Genomic DNA, 22,661 nt, shown 5'->3' on the forward strand with positions numbered 1-22,661 from the left:
AACAATCAGACGACCCCCTACGAACGAGCACTTGGCAACACTGGAAAGGAAAAAGTCCCTGTTAAACAGGAACCTCTGGCAGAACCAGGCTCAGGGATCCACGTTCAGATGCTTGATGAAGAAAAATGTTTCTGCTACTTAAAATAAACCACTATTCACAAACAGCCCATCTGCTTGCAAAGTATTAAAATGATTCCCCCAAAGTCAGTGAATCTAATATTTCTATTTTCATGTTTTAGTTCACGGCGTGTGAAAAGCTTTAACAGTGATTACTTTGGTAATTGTGATATCATAACAGGCAAGCCTGGAAGCAGCTTGGAGACATGGATCAGGAACAAGCAATGCAAGAGTATATTTCCTGTGTCAACATCTTAGACCCTGAAGGCAGCACGAAGGTAATTCCTGAGAATTTATTTTTAATCCACATTTTGCTTCTAAACCGATGCAGAGGTGGGTTAATGTTGTGACTGTTGTGGAGGGTCACACCAGTAAGTTTATAAAGAGATCAAATGAACATTTTTTTTACAATGGATCTTATGATAACATAGATTATAAAACATTAATTATACATTTATAACAGTTCGTTTGCTTTCAGCTCAGCCTTTACTGCAACAGTTTTCTTTGTAGTAATAATTTGATTTTATGGAAGATGGTCCTTTAGTAGAGAATGTTGAATGTCAGTGTTGCCATTCATCATGCTCCTTATGACTTTTATGGTCTTGTTTTTGAATATATGTAGAAAGAGTTTCTGGTTCTCGTCACTTTACACATTTTCTGGTTATAGACTAATGTCTGTAATTTCTCAGTCATCCAGGTCACGGTAGTCTGAAGTGTTTGAAAAGAAGGCAACTGAACTCTTTGCTTCTTGAAGATGTTTCCCCTCCCATCCAAGAGGCTTCTTCTGTTCTAAAACAAGAGATTTGAGAGTTTCAGGTGTCTGACCTCTAGAAGAGGCTGCCCTCTTGGAGGTAGTGATCCCGTGAGCCCAGGTGTGGAAAAAAAAGGCGTGGGTCATTGTCACCAGGGGTCAGTCACAGTGGACATAGATGGGCTCCTTTCTCAAATAATCTGTGAAAAATCTGAACATTGGCATCATTGAAGAGCGTCCTTTCCCCTTCAAGAGAAGGTGGACAGCTGCGTCTTGTCCTTATGAGGCGGCTTTCTTGTTGTGCCATGCGTCTGTGGAGTGTTGTTTCTCTTATGGTCCGAGCACTCCTCACATGGTACGCTACGCTGTTTAGCTTGTGTTCGGGGGTGAACCAGGTTTGTCTGAGGGTGTTGCTGGATCAGAAGTGCACTGTGATGTTTATGCATAGAGAAAATTCCGAGTTACCACATAAGGAACGACAGTGTCATTCTGTTTCTTCCTGGTTCTTGTCAATTTCTGACCTTATACACCTGATAACAAATTCTGGAAATGTACATGAACTAAAACAGACCTTTAAAGGTAAGATGTCTGAAATTAGGCCAAAAAGGATGACAGATATAGAACAGAACCATCTGTGAAGTACCCAGTGTTCACCAGGAGGTGTCACTGTCACATTGTCATTTTGTTGCTGCTCATTTTCTGCACATTTAGAAAGAAAAATGAAAATTTTGCGCAGGTTTCCTCAGTGGCTGATATTTTGGAATAGTAATTATTTAAATGTTCATATTAAGGCTGTTGGGATGTGCTAATTTGTATAGTGACTGTTTACATCTCTACACACTCTTTTCTTAGCTGTGCCATAAACAGGTTGCTCTTTGGGACAACATTAGGTTTCAACACCAACCTTGGATGGTTTGCAGTAATGGAGTATAATCGTCATACTGATAAAACACTTATTTTTATACTTTGTTTTATAGATCATCTAAAAGTTGGAATGATAAAGTTTGTAGCAGCAGTGAGTGAGCACCAGTGTCACAGTTTAGTCACAAAGGGAAGTGTTTACACTCTCTGATAATCTATTAAAGTCACTGTTAGATATTGATATCTACAGATATATTACATATCTTCTTTTAACAACAGTGTGTAAACATCTGCAAACTGAGGAGACCGGCTGCTGGACTTTAGGGAGAGGACGTTGTCCCATTCTTTCGTTCTGTTTGTTTGTTCGTTTGCTTTTTGGCTTCTTTTTTTTTTTTAAACAGTTCAGCAGTGAAGAGTGGACTAGAAAAAGGGGGAGAGCGAGCAGGGGAAGACTCTCAGCAAAGGGTCCCAGGTTGTGGTTGAAAGGCGTCTGCTCAGCTGGTGCACTTTGTCTCACTCGTGTCTGATATAAGATTCTAGCTGCTCAGCGGTCCTGGGTCTTTGTCATATTCTTCATCTCATGAAGCTCCAAATGTTTTCAGTTTGGGAAACATCTTGACTATAGGCAGGCCTCTTCAGCACCTGGACTCTTCTTAGATCAGCATCATCTTCCAGAAATACGCACGGCCGTCCCTGAAAGAAGCTCATCTGGATGGGAGCTTCTAGATGAGCTTCTTTCAGCCTTTCCAGATGTTCAAAGCACTCATCAGTACTGAAATTCTGAAACGATCATGTTCCAGAGGCACAAATGCCCCCGTTACAATCACAGATGCAGGATTTTGGTCCTGCTCCTCTTTAGTCCAGAGGACAGCGTGTTCATGTTTTCCATAAAGTTTTGATCAATCTCACCACAAAACAGTTTTACACTTTGTTTCAGACAATTTTAAATGACCTTTGGCCCGGAGAAGACGGCTGGATCATGTTCACATGTTCTTCGTATGATAGAGCTCTGACCTGCGTTTGTGGATGACATGGTGAACATTTTAGTTCTGTAACTGTTCATGAGCCCATGCAGTGACTTTAATGACAGACTCGTGCACCTGAAGGTCACAGGCATGCAATAAAATGTTCCTCCAGCTGTTTCTTTTAAATACTGCTCATTTTTCCAGTCTTATGTTGCACTCCTCAAACTCTGAGACATGTTACTGCCATCTGATTCAAAATGAGCTCTTATTTTACACAAAATAGACGAATGTCTCAGTTTAAAAATGTCAATGTTTTCTATATTGGATTGTGACTAAAATATATGTTTGAGACTTGCAGATCGTTGATTCTGTTCTCATTTACACCGCATCATGACTCTGGTTTGCCGTGTTCGTGATACACAGAGCACATGTGAACATGAGAGCGTGCACTCTTTACTCAGAGGGATGGGCACACAGTCACATATGCACAGCTACAACTTGGCTGCAAAGCAAAGGAACACTGAAACATTCATTTTTAAAGGCAGTCTGTGCTTCTTGCTCTTTTCCCCCCATTTCCTCTCCCAGTCTTCCACTCACTTTGCTGCCCCCCCCCCCCCCCCATCCATTCATTTGTGTCTCCCAAATAGCATCACTGTCAACCACGTATCCCATCCTGACACGTTTCTCTTCCACCAAGCTGTGGGGCAATACTCGCTGACTCTGCCCTAAGCCACACAATACCAGGGGTGGGCCCAGCAAAAGCACCGCTACCCTGCCTGTAAAGAACCTGATTCTATTAGTGTTAACAAAGCGCCATAGCATGGCAGCAGCTATTCTTTTGGAAGCACAGTTAAATGGTGTAAGTAGAAGTGCATAGACAGAGAAGCAGGGGAGAGAATAATAGCCACAGTTTGACCTCTGTTCCTGTCTCAATTGTTGAGCAGACACTGCCTTTATATTGCATTATACTGCAGAGGAGCAGGGCCAGTGCATCAGCGAATATTCCGAGTTTCTGAAGTGAATTAGGTTGTCCCAAAAGTGCACGCACGGTTTTGCTTCGCTTGTCATGTTCTCCCCACTCTGCCTATTTTCTGAAATCAGATTTGTGTGGGCTCTTTTGTGAGTCAAGGTTGGCCCACAAAGAATAGTCTGGGTAATAAAGTCTTGGCTGAGCTGAATGTAATGTGGGATCACATGAAAACAGAAGATTAACAATAGTCACAAAATTAAGACATGATGCATTTAAAACTATTGCACATTTTGTTGGCCATTTATTAGCAGTGAGGTCATGTCTGAAGCCCCCAAAGAGTCGTTTCAGATTTACACCATCTGAACTGTTTGCCAGCTTTAGTTTCTCAAAGATTAGAGGTAGGAGCCTGCTTTATAGAGAATCGATGGGCCCATCCCGCTGTCACTGGAGAAGAAACCCAAGGCTGGTAAACTAAGCTAGAGAAGGCTGGGTGCTTGGCAAAAGCTCTGACTGCACAACAGGTTTTTTTTGGAGGTTTATTGCCCCCCAAACAACATTTCTGTTGTTTTAAAAACACATTTGGGTCAGTTTTGTTGGACTTAGTGTGACCTTATGGCAACAATAGTAACTTATTGGTATTCCTATCAGGGTGTCTGTAGCTCAGGACGCAGAGGAGCTCATCTATCAATTGGAAGGTTGATGGTGAGATTCCTGGATGCTCCAGTGTGCATGCCAAAGTATCCTTGGGAAAGATGCTGAACCCCAAGTTGCCCCAAGTCTCCGACGCATCCAATGCGATGGTGTGATGATACTGGCCTGCAGACATACTCATCAAAAGTCTTACTCAGTGGCTGTCCCTTCCTTTGGGTTTCCACAAAGACGTCAGCAAGCATGGCAGCTTCAGCGGCTCTTTTAGGATTAGAACATTCCTAACTATTGTTCCTTAATTACTTCACTGCACTCGTTCACTTTTAGGCTGAATCCATTTCCCCACACAACTCCTTTACCCTCCCAGAAAGCTCCCCGAGGTTCTAATCAGGATAAATATGAAGGAAACTGAAAATGAAAGTTGATAAACATTCATATGAACTGAGGCACATTGGGGCCTTAACATTATAGGTAGACGAATGAGGCAGAAGAACCAGTCTGAATGTGATCATGTCCAGGCAGCTGCAATTCTCCCAAAGGTAACAAGGAAATGCTCAATACCATCTTCAGTTTATGTTTGTAATATTGGCTCAGAAGAGTTACTGACCTGACTCTGAAGTTAACTTCTGGTGGGATGTAGCTGGACCTGTGACGGTGATCTCCGTCATCAGGAGCTTCCAGTGGGTCTGGGTCGGTCGACGTGCAAGTCTGCATTTCAGTGTTGCTGCTACATGCTGTCCCATGAAGGTTTGCAAGCTCCCAGCCAGTTCCTTCAGTTTTATCTCTTTGATATCTTCTCCCTCATCATCAGCCATATTAGAAGCTCAGGTCTCCACATGCTTTTCACTAGCTGTGTGATCCTCACCTATTCTAGTCTCATATCTCCACAGTGCAAGTCTCAGAAGAAGTACAGGAAGGGAGTCAAAGTTAGAAAGAAAAAACTGGTTTGTTGAAAAAGGCCTGTGTCCTGAGGTGACTGATCCCACCGCTGCTACCATACCTGAGGAACTGAGCTGGTTAAGCGTTGGGCTTTAATAATCACAAACAAACCAAACACTGAGCTGAGGGACAGCAGCTGGCTCATCAGCACAATTTAGACACGTGGGGAGAACAAACTCTGACACACTATCTAATATCAAAAAGCACAACAAAGAGTTAGTTTAATAGTTTAAATAACAGAAACCCCCCCCCCCTCCATGTGGCAACACTTGGTATGTCCCAATCAACATGTTCCAAAACACCTGTATTTAATTGGCTACTTTTCACAGCAGCTGTTTGGTACCAGCAGATCTCTGCCGCTGAACAGACCACCATCACTGGTAAAACAACCAAAAAAGAAGTCAATTAAGATTTGTTGTAAATATGTAAACACACCAATGATAACTAAATGTCCTTCAGCAATACCAAATAAATGAGTGTGATGTAGGTGGTTAAATATGTGTTTGTGTATGTGCACCAAATATGCATGCTCTGGGTTTACTGCATTTATTGTTGTGTGGCTTCAGCCAGCACGTGTGGCCTTCACTGTTGATGTTGCATTTCTCACTGTTGTTACAGGAAAGACGAGGAGCGGAAAGGAGAACAGGCTTCGGTGCAGCAGTCAGTTCCCTATACCAAGAAGAGATGATCAGGTATCTGCATATCTCAGAAATGAAATCTACTGACATCCTAACACAAGCTTGAACAGACTCATCTTTTTCCTCCAATTGTGAATCGCCGCTTATTTAATGCTCAGGTCGGTCTAAGTCTGGCATTGTTGATGCAGTATTTGATTATATTCAACAGACCATAACTGCAGTTCAGGCCCAGAGACGTCATCCAGTTTTGATTTATGTTAATGAAACACATTCTCCATTTACTCTTGCCTCGCAGACCTGCTCAAGCTTAAAAAGCTCATCCTCATTTCAATGAAAAAGAGCTCTATTGGAGATGAAAATGAGATGTGTGATTCCTGCAGGTTTTCATCATAAATGGCTGCATGTGATTAGTATGCACGGTCTTGGGAAGAGGCGGGCTCCCCTTTTTAATTATGGATTTATTTTTTTCATTTTTTTGCGTCGGGGTGGGGGTGATGAAGACGACCTGGGTACAGCAGAGCAAGGAGGGTGAAGCAGGGTTCCCAGAACAGCGCTCCTCTTGGTGATATCCAATAGCAACGATGCCTCCCGTGGGAACCAGGAAGGCAAAAATCTGCACACTTGTGCACGCCTAAACATACAGTCTTCACTATACGTTGCTGCAGGTTTTCATCCAGGTCCTTGCACAACCTGCCAGAACTGTCACACTCACTGCTCTGCTGCATTTCAATTTCCTTGTGCTCACACAGAAACACGCGGATCCTCTCCATACTAAACAGCTAAGCACCTGTTAACCAGACAGTTAATTGCATTGCTCGCTGCTCATCTCGACTTTGGAGCGCGTGTGTGTTTGTAGACGTGTGTGGAGCGTGCATCGACAAAAGCAGGATTGATTAGCGATATCCCTGGACTACTGAGCTGATCACTGTGTGATTGAGGAGCCTTTGAATGCTACACTTGTAATTCTCTCCCCCACCCTGAAAAAGGATTGGGATAAACAATGGAGGCTTTGTTGTCCGAACGCTCTGCTGGAAGCCGAAGCTGAGTTATTCGAGTTTCTCATACTTCCGTGGAACTCGGCCTCGTCGAGGGGATCGACCAGGGCCCTGCAGGGAATGTGGTGACAGATTGTGTAGGTGTATGTGTGTGTTTGTTTGATGAATGGTGTGGCCATGGTGTTGATCAGTGAAGCTCAGGCCAGGTAGATGAGTGTTCTCCACCACTGTGACCAGTTTAGCCTGATGGATGAAGGACATATCTGCCAGTACACCAGACTGGACACACACATGTGAGCACGTAACACTCTTACACACAAACACAAAACCATTGGTACCCCAGTGATGACAGAGTAGCCTGTGACCTTCCCAGCATGCTTTGCGGCGCTGTTGATGTCATGTCGTTTATAGGACCCACATTAATCATTAGTTTGTTTAGTGTGTGTGTGTGTGTGTGTGTGTGTGTGTGTGTTCAGTGTTAATGGAAAGGATCAAAACGAAAAATTGTGTGCTTTCCTTCCTTCGTGAGCTTTTTTATTTACATTTTTAATAACCCCAATCTAACCCTTTAGCGATCTGCATGCGCACATGCAGGGTTCGCTTGTGCTTTATATATGTCAAGCAAGCCCCGTCGACCATCGACGAAAGACTGATGAGTCGCCCTATTGATTAGTTGCCGGGGGAGACGGATGGCGGCCACACATCAGGGACATTTGGGGTCAGCGTGGCCATCAGACAAGGAAGTAGGTGGAGCCCAGCTTGGTGTCTCATGAATAAACATAGCAGTGGTAATCAGGGCTATGCAAATGAATGTGCTCATACATAACCTGTCTGTGATAAAAGTGTAATGAGTTATTCATAATTCACCAAAGGCTGATGAGAAGAGGGAGGTGATGGGAGGCAAGGGCACGAGAAAGGGAGGAAGAAAAGGAAGTGCAGAGGAGCATTAAAGAGCAAACTGCAGATACAACTTCCTTTGTGTTTTGCTGTGTCGGAGTGGGAACGAACTCAAAGCGTAGATTGTGTTGATGGCAAGTGAGATTTATCTCCCTGATGTTTGCTGTGCAGGATCTTTAGTGTGTGCTGGATCTCTGGTATCAAGATTGTGATACTGTGGCTGTTTTCATACATTAACTGCAGCCTGGAATTTTAGGACGCCACAGAGGAGAGCACACATGTCAGAATCAGTCTGATTGGATGCTAAACGGTCTTTAGCTGCCCGATTTCATGGTAAAACGTGCGAAACCTGTCCGATAGTGAGGATGCTCAAAGAGAGGAGCTTTGTTTGCTAGGGTTGTCCTGTTTCCTGTGTGGTCGGTCCAGGCAGCTGCCTCGTTCTTTAAAACGCTGAGCTCGTCATCTCCTCTGTGCCAAATGTGACAACTTTGAACGTAAAAATTGTTTCTGACACTCAAGTTGCTTTTGTGCTTGAATTCAACCAAATCTGCTTCACATTTCTAACAGAAGACTGCTTTGGTTGTATAAGACGATACCTGACTGGGTCTAACTCGGAGGCAGCTGTAGCTCAGGAGGTACAGCAGGTGAAATGTCCCAAAATGCCGTGTGTGTGCGCGCTCTGGGACTTTTGAGGCCCAGTGCAGCAGAGCACGCTGGCGTCGGAAACAGGAAGTGGGGGATTTGCCTTGGGGATGACTGACTGTGTGGGAGCGGTAAAGCGGCAGGTTTGCAGGGTTTCCTGTCGAACAATAGAGCACTAAATTGAATTAATCTGAATGGCCGGCATGGGCAGAGGAAAGGGAAGGCGTAAAGCTCTAAATGAGATTTTGCCCCTTCTCTCCCCCTCACCCAACGTCCCTCCTCCACCACTGCACCCTCTTCTCTCCCAGCATGCACTCCTGTCCCCAATGCCAAGAGGTGATTAGAGACACAGAGAGATAATTAGAGGTGGGATGGCTCTGTGTGCATGTGTCATACGCCGGTGCTCCCGAGGGATCTGGGACGCGTGGCTGCTGCTTTTCTATGAGAGATGTTATCTGTTACGTCTGTGGTTGCTTCACTATGCTAGCTGCTACCATTACCACTAATGTGACAACGTGTTGCTTGTGTGGTGTACCTGAACTTTCCATTTTGAAGGACCGCATGATGAGCTACACAATCTGCTAATAAAAAGCTTTTTGCCCATGGACATAGTTTCAGTTCAATCTTCTCAAAAAATGAATGGATTTTGGTTTGTGGTGCTAAAGGGCAACATTTGTTTCCAGAAACCTGCCGAAATCTCAGTTAAAGTAAAACCATATTAATAATTATAAATATTATGGTAACTGATAGCTGTTCATTTCCCCCCCCCCATGTTCTCAGGGAAGAGGATAAGAACATCTTTGACTACTGCAGAGACAATAACATCGAATACATCACCAACGCCATCACCTCCCAGAACGTGGACGTCAATATACGGGATGAAGAGGTATCTGCAAAGCTCAGTCACACTCCACTGGTTGCATGATTGACTTGACAAAGTGTTACTTGACAGAACTGTAGTTTTCATACATAATGCAGGAGGACAGGCCTATAGTAGCAAATTAAAATCAGAGTCAGGAAGAACTTCATTGTATGGCTGACGTGTCTGTTGAATCTGCAACAGCTGCATGGCTCTGACCCCTTGTGTGGGAGGGGAAGGTAAAAGCGATCAGACCCATATCATGAAAAATACAGGTCACCGGGGGAACAGCTCATGCAGCTCACGCAGCCGTCGTTACATAATGGTTTCAGTGATCTGTGGCCACACGCGGGAATCGCTGCTCTGACTGAAATGCGTAAATTGTATGAGCGGCTATTAGCATCAGGAGGTGTTTTCTGGATTGACCCTGAACTCCATTCATCTGTCCTTGATTGGTTAGCATCCAGGCCAAATGGCTCACTCCCAGCCTCTTTCATCACAGCCGCTATGCAGATAAACAGGCAGTCGGCTGGTGAGTTCACAGTCAAAGGCCAGATGGCTGAAGGACCTCAGTGAGAATGCTTTGTGTCCCCAGCCATTGTTGGCCTCTTAGCTGTAATTCAGCTTGCTGGACAGGAGAGGGCAGTAGTGAAGTTTTCTATTGGCGAGCAGCGATCATTTGCATCTGTGGCTCAGAGACAGAAAGGCGGTCTTCCCAGCACTCACTGTTTGGGGCAGTGATCAAATACCCACCTGTGTTACACATTTCTAGTAGCAACCAACAAACAAAAGCTCTGCCTTAGAGCTCAGACTCTAAGGCAGAGAAATTTAAAAATGCATTAGAATGTGTGAGGCGAGCTCATCCTGTCAGCTGTTGGGACATGAATGTTCTCCCTTTCTGATAAAATTCAGTGAAAATTTATTACTAGATAGAAAAATGCCCCCCCTAGTTTTTATTTATGTAACGCGTTCAGATCATAGTTGAACCAAACCAACTGACAACTATTTACGGTTTGGATGAATAAATGGCGATTACCCCAACAGATCACATGTGGTGTTTGTGCTTCAGTTCTGATCCAGAATATCTGTAGATGTAGAGCGGACTGCATTAAGAATGGCTTTGAATATAATAAAAAAGCTCCATATTTAAAAGCTGCATCTGTGAACGTATTATAGTCGTGTTTATATAAAATAGGAAGTTTTTTTTTTTTCATCCAGCAGTATTTATCTAAATTACAGTTGAGTCTGAGTCAGCATGTCGGGAATTGGAGAACTTTTTATGTGGCAACGGGGAGCTGAGAATGTAATTTATAGTTAGATTTTCACCACATTAAGAGGTAGTGTTACATTTGGAGATACTTGTAGTGTGAGCATGCTTCAGAGCATGTTTGAGTGGACAAAAGCTCTACTCTGCTCTCAACAAATAACCAGCGTACAGCATATTTGTCTTCTAGGAAACACTAAAGGCTCCTTCACAATCTCTGCAGCTGAATCTCAATATCTTGTGTAGCTCTGTGTTAACTGCTGGGACGGTGGGGTAAATGTTTTGGATACTGTGGTTTGTGTACTCAAATATGCAATAGGTGTTTATTGGGACTAAGAGGATAAAAGAACCTTTTAACCTTTTGTTCCTTTGCTAATGTCTTTTATTTTTTGCAGAGGTGCACTTACAGTCTCCACACTGGTCAGGAATTTAACCCACTTTGACCTATCAGAGCAGAGCGCCAGCACAAAAGCGGGTTACCTTCTTCAATAGTAATATATTAGCCATGTTCAAAGGTATCGCTTTGCGGTTTCTGGGGAAAAAGTAATGAAATTTAAAATTTAATTGTGTTTTGTTTTTTTGTTGATGGTAATTTTGACTTTTGGCCACAATTTAACTCAAATATTCATATTGTGATTATGACAGAACTTAAATATCCATAAATATCCAGTGCTGCCATGATGATCTGCACAAATACTCCTATGGAGTTGCAGAGTTTGTGTGATGTCCCACTGGAACCTGCACACTTTGGTCTTCAGTGAAAATGTGGGCAACAGTCAGCAGAAGCACACCTGAGAGCGGGAGAGAGAGGCCAACTTATTGGTATTCCAGCCCAGCTTACAAGTATCCATTTTAACATGCAGCCGTGGTGATCAATATAATTTAAGCAACAGAATTGGACTTGGAGAGTTAGCTTTACCTAATTGGCCTCACTGAAAAATGAGGTTGTGTGGTTTTATTAGAGCAGGATCTTGGACCTAAGGAGAGGATGGTGCATGAGTGTGAGAAAGGGAGGGAGAGAAGGGAGGCTACTCATGTTTTGTGCACAGCGTCGCATCAATCAACCTTTGCAGCATTCTGCAATTTGCCTTGAAGTCTTTGGACTTTGCTTCAGCCGCGTAAAAGTTTGTGCATATAAGTGTTTGTATGAGGCCAGAGTCCACATGTGTCATCACTTTATACTCGGCTCATTATGGACCGGTCCAAAGGCTCTGATTTCTGAATGGGCATTCATAACCTTTTGTAAAGCTCGATTGGCTTATTTTTTTTTTTTTTCTTTGAGGTAGAGAAGGAGGAGAGGTGACGAGGTGTCTTTGTATCAAGCTTGCTTGATTTGGTCTGACCAGACACGACACTGAGAGCGTCACGCTAGTTTAAACACATCTTGGCTTTGGAAGTTTGGTCATCCCTGCATGTCTTTGATGTTATCGTACACCAATTATTTCTTATTTTTGCAGGGCCGGGCTCTCCTGCACTGGGCCTGTGACAGAGGCCACAAGGAGATGGTGTCTTTATTACTACAGCACAAAGCAGAAATCAACATTCAGGCGAGTAACACTCTTCCTTTATGTATTCTAAAGAAAGTGTCTTGATAGTAAAAATCTCCTTCAAAGTCAAATGCTGCCTAAACATCACCACAGTTACTATGTGATGTGAGAATTCTACTTCACGCTCAAGTTCTGAATCTTTGTGATCATTTAATATTAGACTAGTCTTCATGCCATCATCATCATCACAGGAGTCGTTTTAACATTAAAGAAATGAAACCTGAGTTATTGACAATAATAAAGCTTGGTTAGCAAACGCACTGCGGGAGGTTTATTAAACAGCTCTGCAGAAACTGCAGGATGACCTCAGATCTAATGCATTTCTATGTTGACTTGTACACAACATGTGGTCATAATGTAGAGAATTTGACATTGTGTGGGATGAGGGCATGGCTACTCGTTTGTACATGGACAAGTAAACTAAAAGAAAATGGTGACATCTCCTGCATCCCCACTCCCCTCTTTCTTTTTCTCTCCATCCTTTTCAGAAGGTCACCTTTAATTCACTTTGTGCCACAGACAAATCCCTCAGGGTTTTAGCAGACTGAGTTAGCTGGTAGCTAGCCTAGTGTTTAGGCTCCCTGAGGTTTAGTAGCATCCAGGAGGCTTTAGCTTTGGTAAGCTGGCTCAGCTGCACATCGGAGAAATTACTCCTGTTCCCCTGCACGGCGGCATGACACAGTGCAGTGCAACAGCCCGCGCTGAGGTTTTAACTGTAAGGACGAATCAATTGGAAGTAATCAGGCAAATTGTTTTACGTTGCACAACCCACATAATCAGGACATTTCACAAATGACTTTCTCTTTTGTGGTCATGCGTGGCTCTTTTGTTTCGAATGCTCGCAGGGAGGTGGTAGATTTGTGTCAAATGGCTCATAAAAGACTTAACAGCAGGATAACTGCAAAACACTTCACTGATGATTTACTGCATATCAGGATAATGACAGCAGAAGAGGATTGATGTATAGATGGAAGCTTGTTTTTTATAAATAAAACAGTCATGTATCCATCTTTAAAATAATACATCTAAGTGAGAAGACGCTTCAGCAGTCAAACTGGGGAAACCTCAATCTCTGCCCAGGTCGTCCTAATGGATCGGCTAAATTTGGGCACGCTGAATTTATTTCATGTTTTATTTGTTTCCTTCTTCCTCCTGAATCAAACGGAATGAAGATGGCGTTAGTGAATGACTCAAAGTGATCACATTCAGTCTTTAAAATCTACTTTGTGGAAAGATGGGTATAGAAACAAACACATATTTCAGAGGCAGGATGTTGTATCTCGGCACAATCGCAAACTCGCCTGAATTCATGTATTCAGGCCACCGGGAATGTTCCACCTGCTCGCCTCTCAGGTACTGCAGCACGTCTGTGCAGGAGGCTGAATATTAAGAAACTGGACCTCAGTGTCAGAGCTGCTGGAAGCAAATTTATGAGGTGACAAAGAGGTGGCTCAGAGAAAATATAGTCGGCTAAATCATGCCACTGTGTTGCAATGCCAAATTATCTCACTTTGTGAAGCTTACAGAATAATATGCCTCCCATTAGAACATGCTGGAACATCCTTTTGTTAGTTGGTCGTGGGCTTTACTCAGGAGGGGAGAAAGTAAGGGAATGATTTTTGTTGCACTGAGGTAATATGGAAAACGTAACAAGTAGTTTTAATGGTTCATTTTTGCTTTGTTTTGGGTGTTTTTAATACAAAAGAAATGTGAGAGGTTGTTCACGAGGGGCAACGGAGGCATGTTTGGGTTGTTTGTAGCCTATTAGTGTGCCCAGTAATCTTTCTCGACCTCTACCAACTGCCGAGCAACCAGTAAATAAAGATCAAACATGATTTATGCTTAATTTGTTGATTAAAAAAGGGGAGGGGGGCTTGGAGTTAAAAACAAAAGTATTATCATTTGCTTGGCAGAAGAGGGGAAATCGTTTGAAATTAATCAACTGATTGTTTTAGTGAATTGTTCCCAAACCCTGGTAACCTGCATTAAGGGCTCGTTTGATAGTTAATCCAGGATCAAGGCAGGGAGGGACCACAATAGGTAGCTGTCTGTGTTTGAATACACAGATCTGCCACCTGCTAACTGTAGATCAGGTTATGGTGCAGTAAAACCCGCTGCTCCTCCTCCACAGCATCCCTCGACTAATACACCCAGAGCAAGTGGAGCAAGCGAGACCAACTGGTGGCAAGACAAATGCATTTTAATAGGAGAAATTAAGACTTTAATATAAATACTAAGGTGGTAAATAAGTATTTAGCAAATTGCAGTTTAGGACTTTCATTACATCCCAACAGTGGGATAAATTGATCTAAACAGGAGAAAATTCATTGTAAATTTGTTTAACCTCCGAAGTCTTTCATGGCAGCATTTTTAATTTCTCTTTGCATTTGGGCTGAGTGGGACCTGATGAATGTAAAAACAACCACGAAGAATCAGAGTAAATCTGTGCGTTTGATTTTTGTTTCTGAGGAAAAAGAGCCACACATGAGGACATTCGCTTTAAATTTCGATAGAACAGTGGCAGCATGATGTCCTAAGTGGGTATCAGGCCCAAAATTTAGTATTTTGTTCTAGACAACCCAAAATGTGAGGTCCACATATGTGGACGCAGGTCCTTGGAGGTTAAATATAATTAGTATTACAAATACCTGAATTATGCTTTGATAAAAACTGGAATCAATCATTTTTTGTCAATTAAAGAACATATTACCAATCTGGAAAGCTAGCGGCGAGTCTGCTGACTTAACCCTTTGTGGATTAGTTGTTCAGAGACGTCCCGCCCGGTGCATTGGTCTCTAAATGTAAAATAAATAAAAAGCAAACTGTAGCCATGAGGTCTGGGATTGCAGTTCCCTCTTTTGGTCAACCAAAGTCTGCTCAAAGAACACGTGAATACCAGAAAGTCTCCATAGTCAACAATCTTGTCCCTTACTAAAATATTTTATTTCATTTGCAGATTTGATTATATGCCAACTGATTTGACTTTCTTACTCCATGGGGAGAAAGGGAAAAATGGTCCTACGTGATCTTGGTTCTAAAATTGATACTTGCCAGTTGTAGGTGTTAAAATAGTCTTTTGATGAAATTCATAACACACTTTGCTAAATAAAAGAGAATAAAAGTACTTCTACAGCTGCTGCGTATGAATACACGTTTAAACACAAACGCACAAGCTTTGTCAAAAGAAATCATTCTGAGCACAGGCTGGTTTAACATTTCAGTCAGCCGACTGGTTTGTATTTTAAAAGGTTCAACAGAAATCATCAGTAACCGTTCACTGTTTTACCACAACACTGTTCTCTCAATAATATTACCTCATTGATTCAGTTTGGTTCCTTCAGTTTTAATCTGGAAAAAATAAATCAAAGCAAGACAAACAAGTTTCAGATATTCAGTTACATTGTTCCCAATCAAGACTTTGGTAATTCTTCTTTTTGTTCACTTTGAAGTTTGGGAATTTGTCCCACACGGCCCCACGTGTGGTCATTCGCTGTCCAGATGCTGTAATCTCAAACCCACGGCTAAGCCTCATCGCCCACACACACACAGACAACTTTTGTTTTTTTAGGTGGAAATCCCAAACACTTTAATCTTCCCAGCAACCCTTTGGGTTGCTACGGAAACACATTTATAAAAGGTGTACTCAGTCGTGGAGGAGGAGTTAAGAAGGTACGGCTTAGGTCCAGACTAGCAGGAATGGTCGGGGTAGACTTTCACAATGTCGGCCTTAGACTGGGATTACTAAGAGCGTAGGTGACACAGGGAGGATTAGTTTAACAAAGAGGACAGACAGGTGACATGCAGGTGAACCCAATGGGCCCTCAATGCGCAACAGGAAGTGAGCATTAAGTTTAGGTGATGGGAGGAAAAATGCAGCCAAAGTTTTAAGCACCATGACTGCATCTCGCATTCTTTCACTTGCTTTTTGCCTGTCCCTCTGCCTCTCTTTTCCCCTCGCCTCATCACTCTCCCCTCCCACCCAGCCAATGCCACCATCCCCTTCACTCCATCCCTCTCTGCCTCCGCCTCTACTTTATATTAAAACAACATGATCCATGAGGCAGCGAGGGCGACTCGCAGCACCGCTAATTCTAATTAAACCAGCGTGGTAGCGTGGCCACGGCAGGGCCCAAGCACTCCCAGTCTATCAGTCTATCGGATAGAAATTCATAACTTAATTGAGGTCAGAGCCTTGAGCCAGCAGAACAAAAGTCTTCAGCCAGGACCAGCGAGATCAATAGTAATAAATATCTGACTGGGTGGCCTACAATTGGTGGCTGGAGTGCACACAAGTCGCATGCACGCAGCCTGCACGTGGGACCTGCAGATGTCTCGTGTGAGAGAAGTTTGGCCTTTGAGACGTTTTATTTTATTTACCTTTTATCTAACTTTTTTATATTCCAAGAACTGGGCAGAGCATGCCGCTCGTGTAAAACTGGAAAGGGCACACTGTGGCTTCAAGTCTGTATAGCTGATTTGTAATGACATGGTCTCTCCAAGGATGCATTGATTTGATATTGTAGTGAGTGGAGTGGGTGGACTTAAACTGAGGTGGATGTTGATTTATTTATTGAGGCCAAACGGTGAATTTGTCTCCATGGGACACCTCGACTTTGCTGAATGTCTGCGTAGATCAGCAAAGAACTGTAAATAATCTTTGAAGATTTTCCACATTAGCACTTTGTGCATTTGTTCTAATCTAAAGCTATTAGCATGTAGACATTAGCTTTTAGAATATGTTGGCTTCTCATCTTAAGCCATTTATTCAAGAGGTGCAGGCCACACTACACTGCTCATCTCCTGTCAGTTCATAAATGCCCCAACTGGAAAAAACCAAATGTGTAGTTATGTCATGCATCTTTGTTAAGCCAGTGTAATCTTAACTAATCCACACACCCAGCTTTAATAAGCCTGTCTTAACATACAGGTGAAGGGCCCTGATGCAGATGATATTCGGGTCGTAATGTAGACGTGCTTCTGCAAATACACAAGGGTCCATTAGCCTGTAGCCAAATATTCACTCATGCTTCGGAGATCCTCAGTTATGACAGTAACCTAAAGCTTTGTCAAAAAAGTGAAAATGATAATGCAACGAAAATGAGTCAGTTATTTATTTATACACACCCACACACAATGCCAAATGTTGGCACTGCGTTGGAGTAAATCCACAGGTTGAAGGCTTCAAAACTAGTTGCAACTGATGTGTTCATTATGAGATTATTCCAGTTATTTCTTTTCTCCCCTGTACCTCCCAAAACCTACTGCATTTATCACTCATCTTTTAGTGTTCATAATTTTTCCTTCATAAATTCTCTAACATAATTTTCCGAAGCCGTCCAGTTGCCTAGATTTGAGTCTGTACCCGGTCCCTGATCTAAACTGTTTTGAATTTAAAGAGCGAATGCATTTTACATAACCTGCAAAGTCTCACTTTTGAGGAGGTGGACCCCAGAACATCGGCCTTTTACACTTTATTCTAATAAGTTTATAGGAGTAGTGACAAAGATCTACAAAATCCAGGAAAAAGTCATTTTGCTTCTTGGTTTAATAATCCTGACTTGCTGTGGATGTGCTGCATGTTTAATTAATTTAAAAATATAAAAGGTCAAAATGGAGCATAAATAAAAATTACAGTGCTTACTGAGAAGTGCATGACTGCTTTTTCTTCACAAAAGAAAAATAATTATGGTTTGTGCCAATTCCCTGCTTCACAAATCAAGCGGCACATCTGAAAAACATTTAATTTGAATTTTTCACTAAAGCACATCAAACCTGCATCAATATTAAATCTCCCACTGAATTAGCAAAAACATAAACCTCCTTATGGATGTGGTGCCGCTCTACAGCAGCAGAGTCCTCTGCTGTGGTGTCGGCTGCTCGTGTGATCAAAGCGGCGAATGCGCTCACACACGCCATGGCGGGCTGATTGAAATTCTATGGTGGAGGTATTATTACACGTTTGTGTCCCTCCCCTTTCCCAGCACTGCCTCCTATAACTAATGGCTCAGTCAGCCCAGTCATAACAAATATCCAGCAATATTTGTCATAATTGTGTGCGCGCGTGTGCATGCGTTTCTGTGCATATAATTGTGCAACCTATCCTCCAGAATGTATAGGATAATTAAGAAAATGCACCAAGGTGGGAAAGGCAAGGAGAGGAAAAAATATATGGAATGAAAATGGATAACACAATAAGGTGAAGGCAGAAAGTGGGCAGAGTAAACAAAGATGCGAGATGGACACTAGTGAGGTCTGATAATGTGATGCAACACTGACCTGTTGGAGGGTTCGCCATACTGCCAATATTTGTCTTGCACATTACTGAGTGTATTGGGCTGTTTTTGGCAAAGTCGCAGTTCAGTCAGCATGATTGCTCGAGGGCACCACTATACAGTATTTTCAGTGTAGCAGAACTTCCAAGTATTTGTATTGCTGGATAAGACAAAATGGAAATGCTTAGTTGGGTTTGGGCTGCAGCACAATGATGGTATGTTTAGACTGGATGCACTGAACTTGACCTTTAATGGGACACCAGCACCCAGGTTTATCAGATCTGCTAAAGACTTCCACTGTTGCCATGGTTCTCAGCTGGAAAACGGGGGGGGATTGCCAACTCTGGGTCAGGGACAAGTTGTTGCCCCAAGTGGAGGAGTTAAAATATCTCAGATCTTTTTTTCCCAACAATCTGATGGGGCAGACTGGGGCTGCATCTGCAACACGGGCGTTGTACTGGTCAGCTGTAGTGAAGAAAGCTGAGTGTAAAAGCAGAGCTGTTGACTTTACTGGTCTGTCTGCATCCCTACCCTCGCCTGTGGCCTCTGTCTTAGAGAGAGGGCGGAGAGTCTGAGTAGGACGACTAGTTGGCGAGGTGTTCCAGGCACATAACACAGGGAGGAGGACTCGAGGTAAACCCGGGACACACTCTGTCCTGGGAACGCCTCTGCGGTTTCCCCCTCCCGAATGAGCTGGGGGAGGTGGCTGGGGAAAGGAAGGTCTGGGCTGCTTAGGCTGCTGCCCCCACAACCTGACCCTGGATGAGTGGATGCATTACTGCTGGGGTTTTTTCTTTCCCTATAGCCCTGATTATGAAGATATAAATATGACTCTGGGATGTTACTCAAGTGTTGTCTTTTTGTGCATAAAGTAAATCCACGATGTCCTTTTACCATAATTAACTAAACTCACACATGTTAGCCATTTTCAAGCCAGCCTGAACCGCAGCACAGCTCTGTAAAGGATGCACACAGGGCATAGTTTCCCGTCACACAGCACTTGTCATCTTAGCAGTCACGCAGTAACCTGGTGTTATAGGATACACATTTGGTACTTGCTGCACATTAGCCGGACTCGATGAAATAAAAGCTGTTGCAGTGCGCTGTTAAAAAGAGCCTATCAGACACCGACACAGTTATGAATCTATAATATGAGCACTCAGAAAAGAGCCAGCTGCTTGACAGTAATGGTCCAGCCTAAAGAGCCATTCCAGCAGGTAACGGTCCTCTTTGCCATCATCAGCTGTTGTTTCTTTCTTATTGGCCACTCACTGGGCCTTGCCTACACTCAACTATTTGATTTCCATCGTTCTTAACCGTCCACATAAATTGTCAGGAGCATTAAAGCTGTCCTCGACTGTTGCAGACAGAGGGGGAGAGGAGAGTGAGGGAGTGAGAGCTGGATACAGACAGCGAGGGGAGGGGATGGGGTGAGGAGAGAGAATAAACAAAGTAAGTGTTTTGCCTTCCATCAGTCTCCTGCAGTACTCAGCTTTATGAGTCCCTCACTCCAAATGCCAGGCCAGAGCCCCCACTGCTTGCCCATTGATTTTCATATTACACTCTTTTATGTATTTATTTATTTCATATATTTCTTTTTAAACATCATCGATGAGCCGCAGGAGGGCCTCTGCCGATGTTAATTCTCAGCCTCAACCCCATCTTCCTTCTCTGATGGCTTTAATGGAGGCTAAGGTGTCCCATGGGAACAAGCAAGCTTTGCGACATAGGCGGGGCGAGACGTGTGGAGGGGAAGACGTGGATGAAGAGATGGAGATTTGGTGAAAAGACTTCTTGCCTTTCTCTGTAGCAGAGAGGAAGGAAAATGACTGTTAAAGTTCTTTAATGCTGAAACTGCACATAGATCTACAGACACACTGAAACCCTTTAACTCATTTAATATCTACGGTCCCTTTTTTATGTCTTTAGGTTTAGCTGCTTGGTGTGATAGCACATATAGAAGTGACAGAGATGGGGAAACCCAGGAAGCTGAAGGACACTCGCAGAAGGTGTGAAGGGCAGGGAGTTTGGTGTTGGGGCTAATTTGACCGTGGGCGGCAGTGCTCACACACTGAATGGCAAGGTTACCTCTCCCAGCTCAGAGAGGAGACCCAGATTCAATTAAGGCTGGGCCTGGTCTGCAGATCCTTTTAACTGGGGGCCTTCCCAGTGCACATGTCAGGAAAAACGTCCACAGAAGCATCAGCAGCAAACAAAAGCAGCCACACGGCTGTGTAACGTCTTCAGCTTCACTTAATTTATGGATATTTTAATGTGAGGTAAAGACACCAAAACATTTAAGGGATCCATTGATGCTCATCTTTATATTGCTTTAAAGCATGTTTTAGTTTCTAGTTTCTGCTGTTCGTCGGTTTTTGTCGCTCATTATTCGTCACAAATCTGTTAAATTTCATTTGGATAGAACACAAACTGGTGATAAATCAAAGTATAAATATCAGCATACGTATATTCAGCTGTTAATCTGCGTAACTTTGCACTGCACGGCAGTTTTGCTTTTCCGTCTTGTTTTTGGAGCAGACCACTTATCAGAGGTTTTGCACATCAATCCCTTTATTGTGTAAAGAATCAGTCTTTGAATAGATTTGGCTTGAAGGGTAGAAGCGATGCACAGTGCCCAGGACACTGAGTGCTGATTGCATATGTGTTTTGGTAAATGGCTTTCTGCTGGTTGATATGATTTATATATTGTGCATTTAAGTTGTCCAACAAGTCCAAGGTTTTGGTGGCACAGTAGCTGCTCTAGTCTTAGATGGGACCCGCTGAAGGAGGATCAGCTTCTCAGTCTGGGCTCTTCTTTCTGATTGATGGCACCTGCTCATCATAATGCTATCTGCTGGAATCTGCATACCAATGATCCCAGCCGCCTATCGATTCACCCCTCATCTACCCCACACACACCCTGGAGACCAATACACACACACACACACCCACGCGCACACATTCATCCACTCCATCTCCCTCCCCAACCACTGTCATTATAAAAGTCAGCAGCTGCTGCTGCATGCATTGATCATAAATCATAATTGCTTCATTTTTCCCTACTTGTTTAATGTTGCTGTCAGGGACAGTAGGGGGAGAAAAGGAGGAGGCGGAGAAATGGAGGAAGAAAAGCCCAAAGAAAGTTTACTGAGACGCAGAAAAATGAGATTAGAACAGAGAGCTGAAGGAGAAATGGTCTCCAATCTCTCCGCTGGCATATCGAGTCCTCTGGCCTTTAAAAGAGCAGCAGCCTGACATGTCCGCATTGGCTCAAGAATTTAAGCTGTTTCCACTTCAGACGTTTTTCCTTTTAAAACTAACTCTGCTCACATTAAAAGAACCAAACTCTGATATAGTGCTAAATGGTGTTTTGTCTTCATGACGGTTTATGTAAGTGACCAAAGGCATTGTGTGCTAATAATATGCATCAGTATTTTAGAGATGCTGTTTTATTTGTTGTTTTTTAAATATAAGATAAATGGCGCAGGGACTCGGCAGTTCCATTCGTTTCCCCGGCTGAGCTGAGTTTCCACCTCGGACATGTCCCAGATCCCCTCCTCTTAATCCTGGAGTGAAGTTTAGCTTTGGTTGAATGTTTTGCAGCATCCATTGACGAAAACAAGTTAAATCGTTTTACAGAAATGAACTCAACATCTTTGACCGTCCCCTTCTCTGCAGATAAACGGAGCTACAGACTTTTATTTGTTCCCTTTTTGACTTTGAGTTGTTTTGACAATCCTGTGCTGATATTTTTAGGAGTGGCTGGTACTTTATGACAGACATGGAAGAATAAAATGTATCTGATTTTTTTTTCTTCTTCTTCTTTCCCCACTTTTGAGCACTTTTGGAATAGTTACACTATTTTTGATCTTTTTAAAAGTATGACTACATGCTGCATCTCTGTATTTCCTTAATTCACTCCTCCTCTCATCAATCTTGCTTCACATCATTTGTGTGTTAGAAAATGATAGATTGGTGTGACTGAAATTCACCAAAATTGCAAGTGTACTGATAGATCAATCCCTACCCATGCGGCTCCTAAACGCATTGCTCCACCCCATTAGGGTGATGCACTACACAGTGCTGGAGCTCTCCTGCTGCCATTGTGCAAGCAGCTGCTTTATTGAGCACTCTGCTGACATACAGCCCAGCGTTTCTGCATCGCAAGGGGAAACTTTGGATGACATGTAAAAGCAGAGGTTTGGTGCAACATGCCTTCATAATGGGATGGGAACTTGGGTGCACGAGTGAGGTGGGAGGGGGGCGTGCTAGCTGCAGGTATTGTGGGGGGGAAGG

The 22,661-nt window shown here is 43.2% G+C and overlaps 1 protein-coding gene across 1 annotated transcript in view; it reads left to right on the top strand.

Moving 5' to 3' along the window:
- Positions 1 to 22,661, top strand: part of acbd6 (acyl-CoA binding domain containing 6) — a 29,005-nt gene that overhangs the window by 883 nt on the left and 5,461 nt on the right. Inside the window, 4 exon segments of the mRNA XM_082522938.1 lie at positions 299 to 395; positions 5,870 to 5,943; positions 9,204 to 9,309; positions 12,004 to 12,093. Coding sequence (XP_082379064.1) covers positions 299 to 395; positions 5,870 to 5,943; positions 9,204 to 9,309; positions 12,004 to 12,093 — 367 coding nt within the window.

The sequence above is a fragment of the Aulonocara stuartgranti genome (assembly GCF_965226115.1).
Source record: "Aulonocara stuartgranti genome assembly, chromosome: 23".
Classification (NCBI taxonomy): Eukaryota; Metazoa; Chordata; class Actinopteri; order Cichliformes; family Cichlidae; genus Aulonocara; species Aulonocara stuartgranti.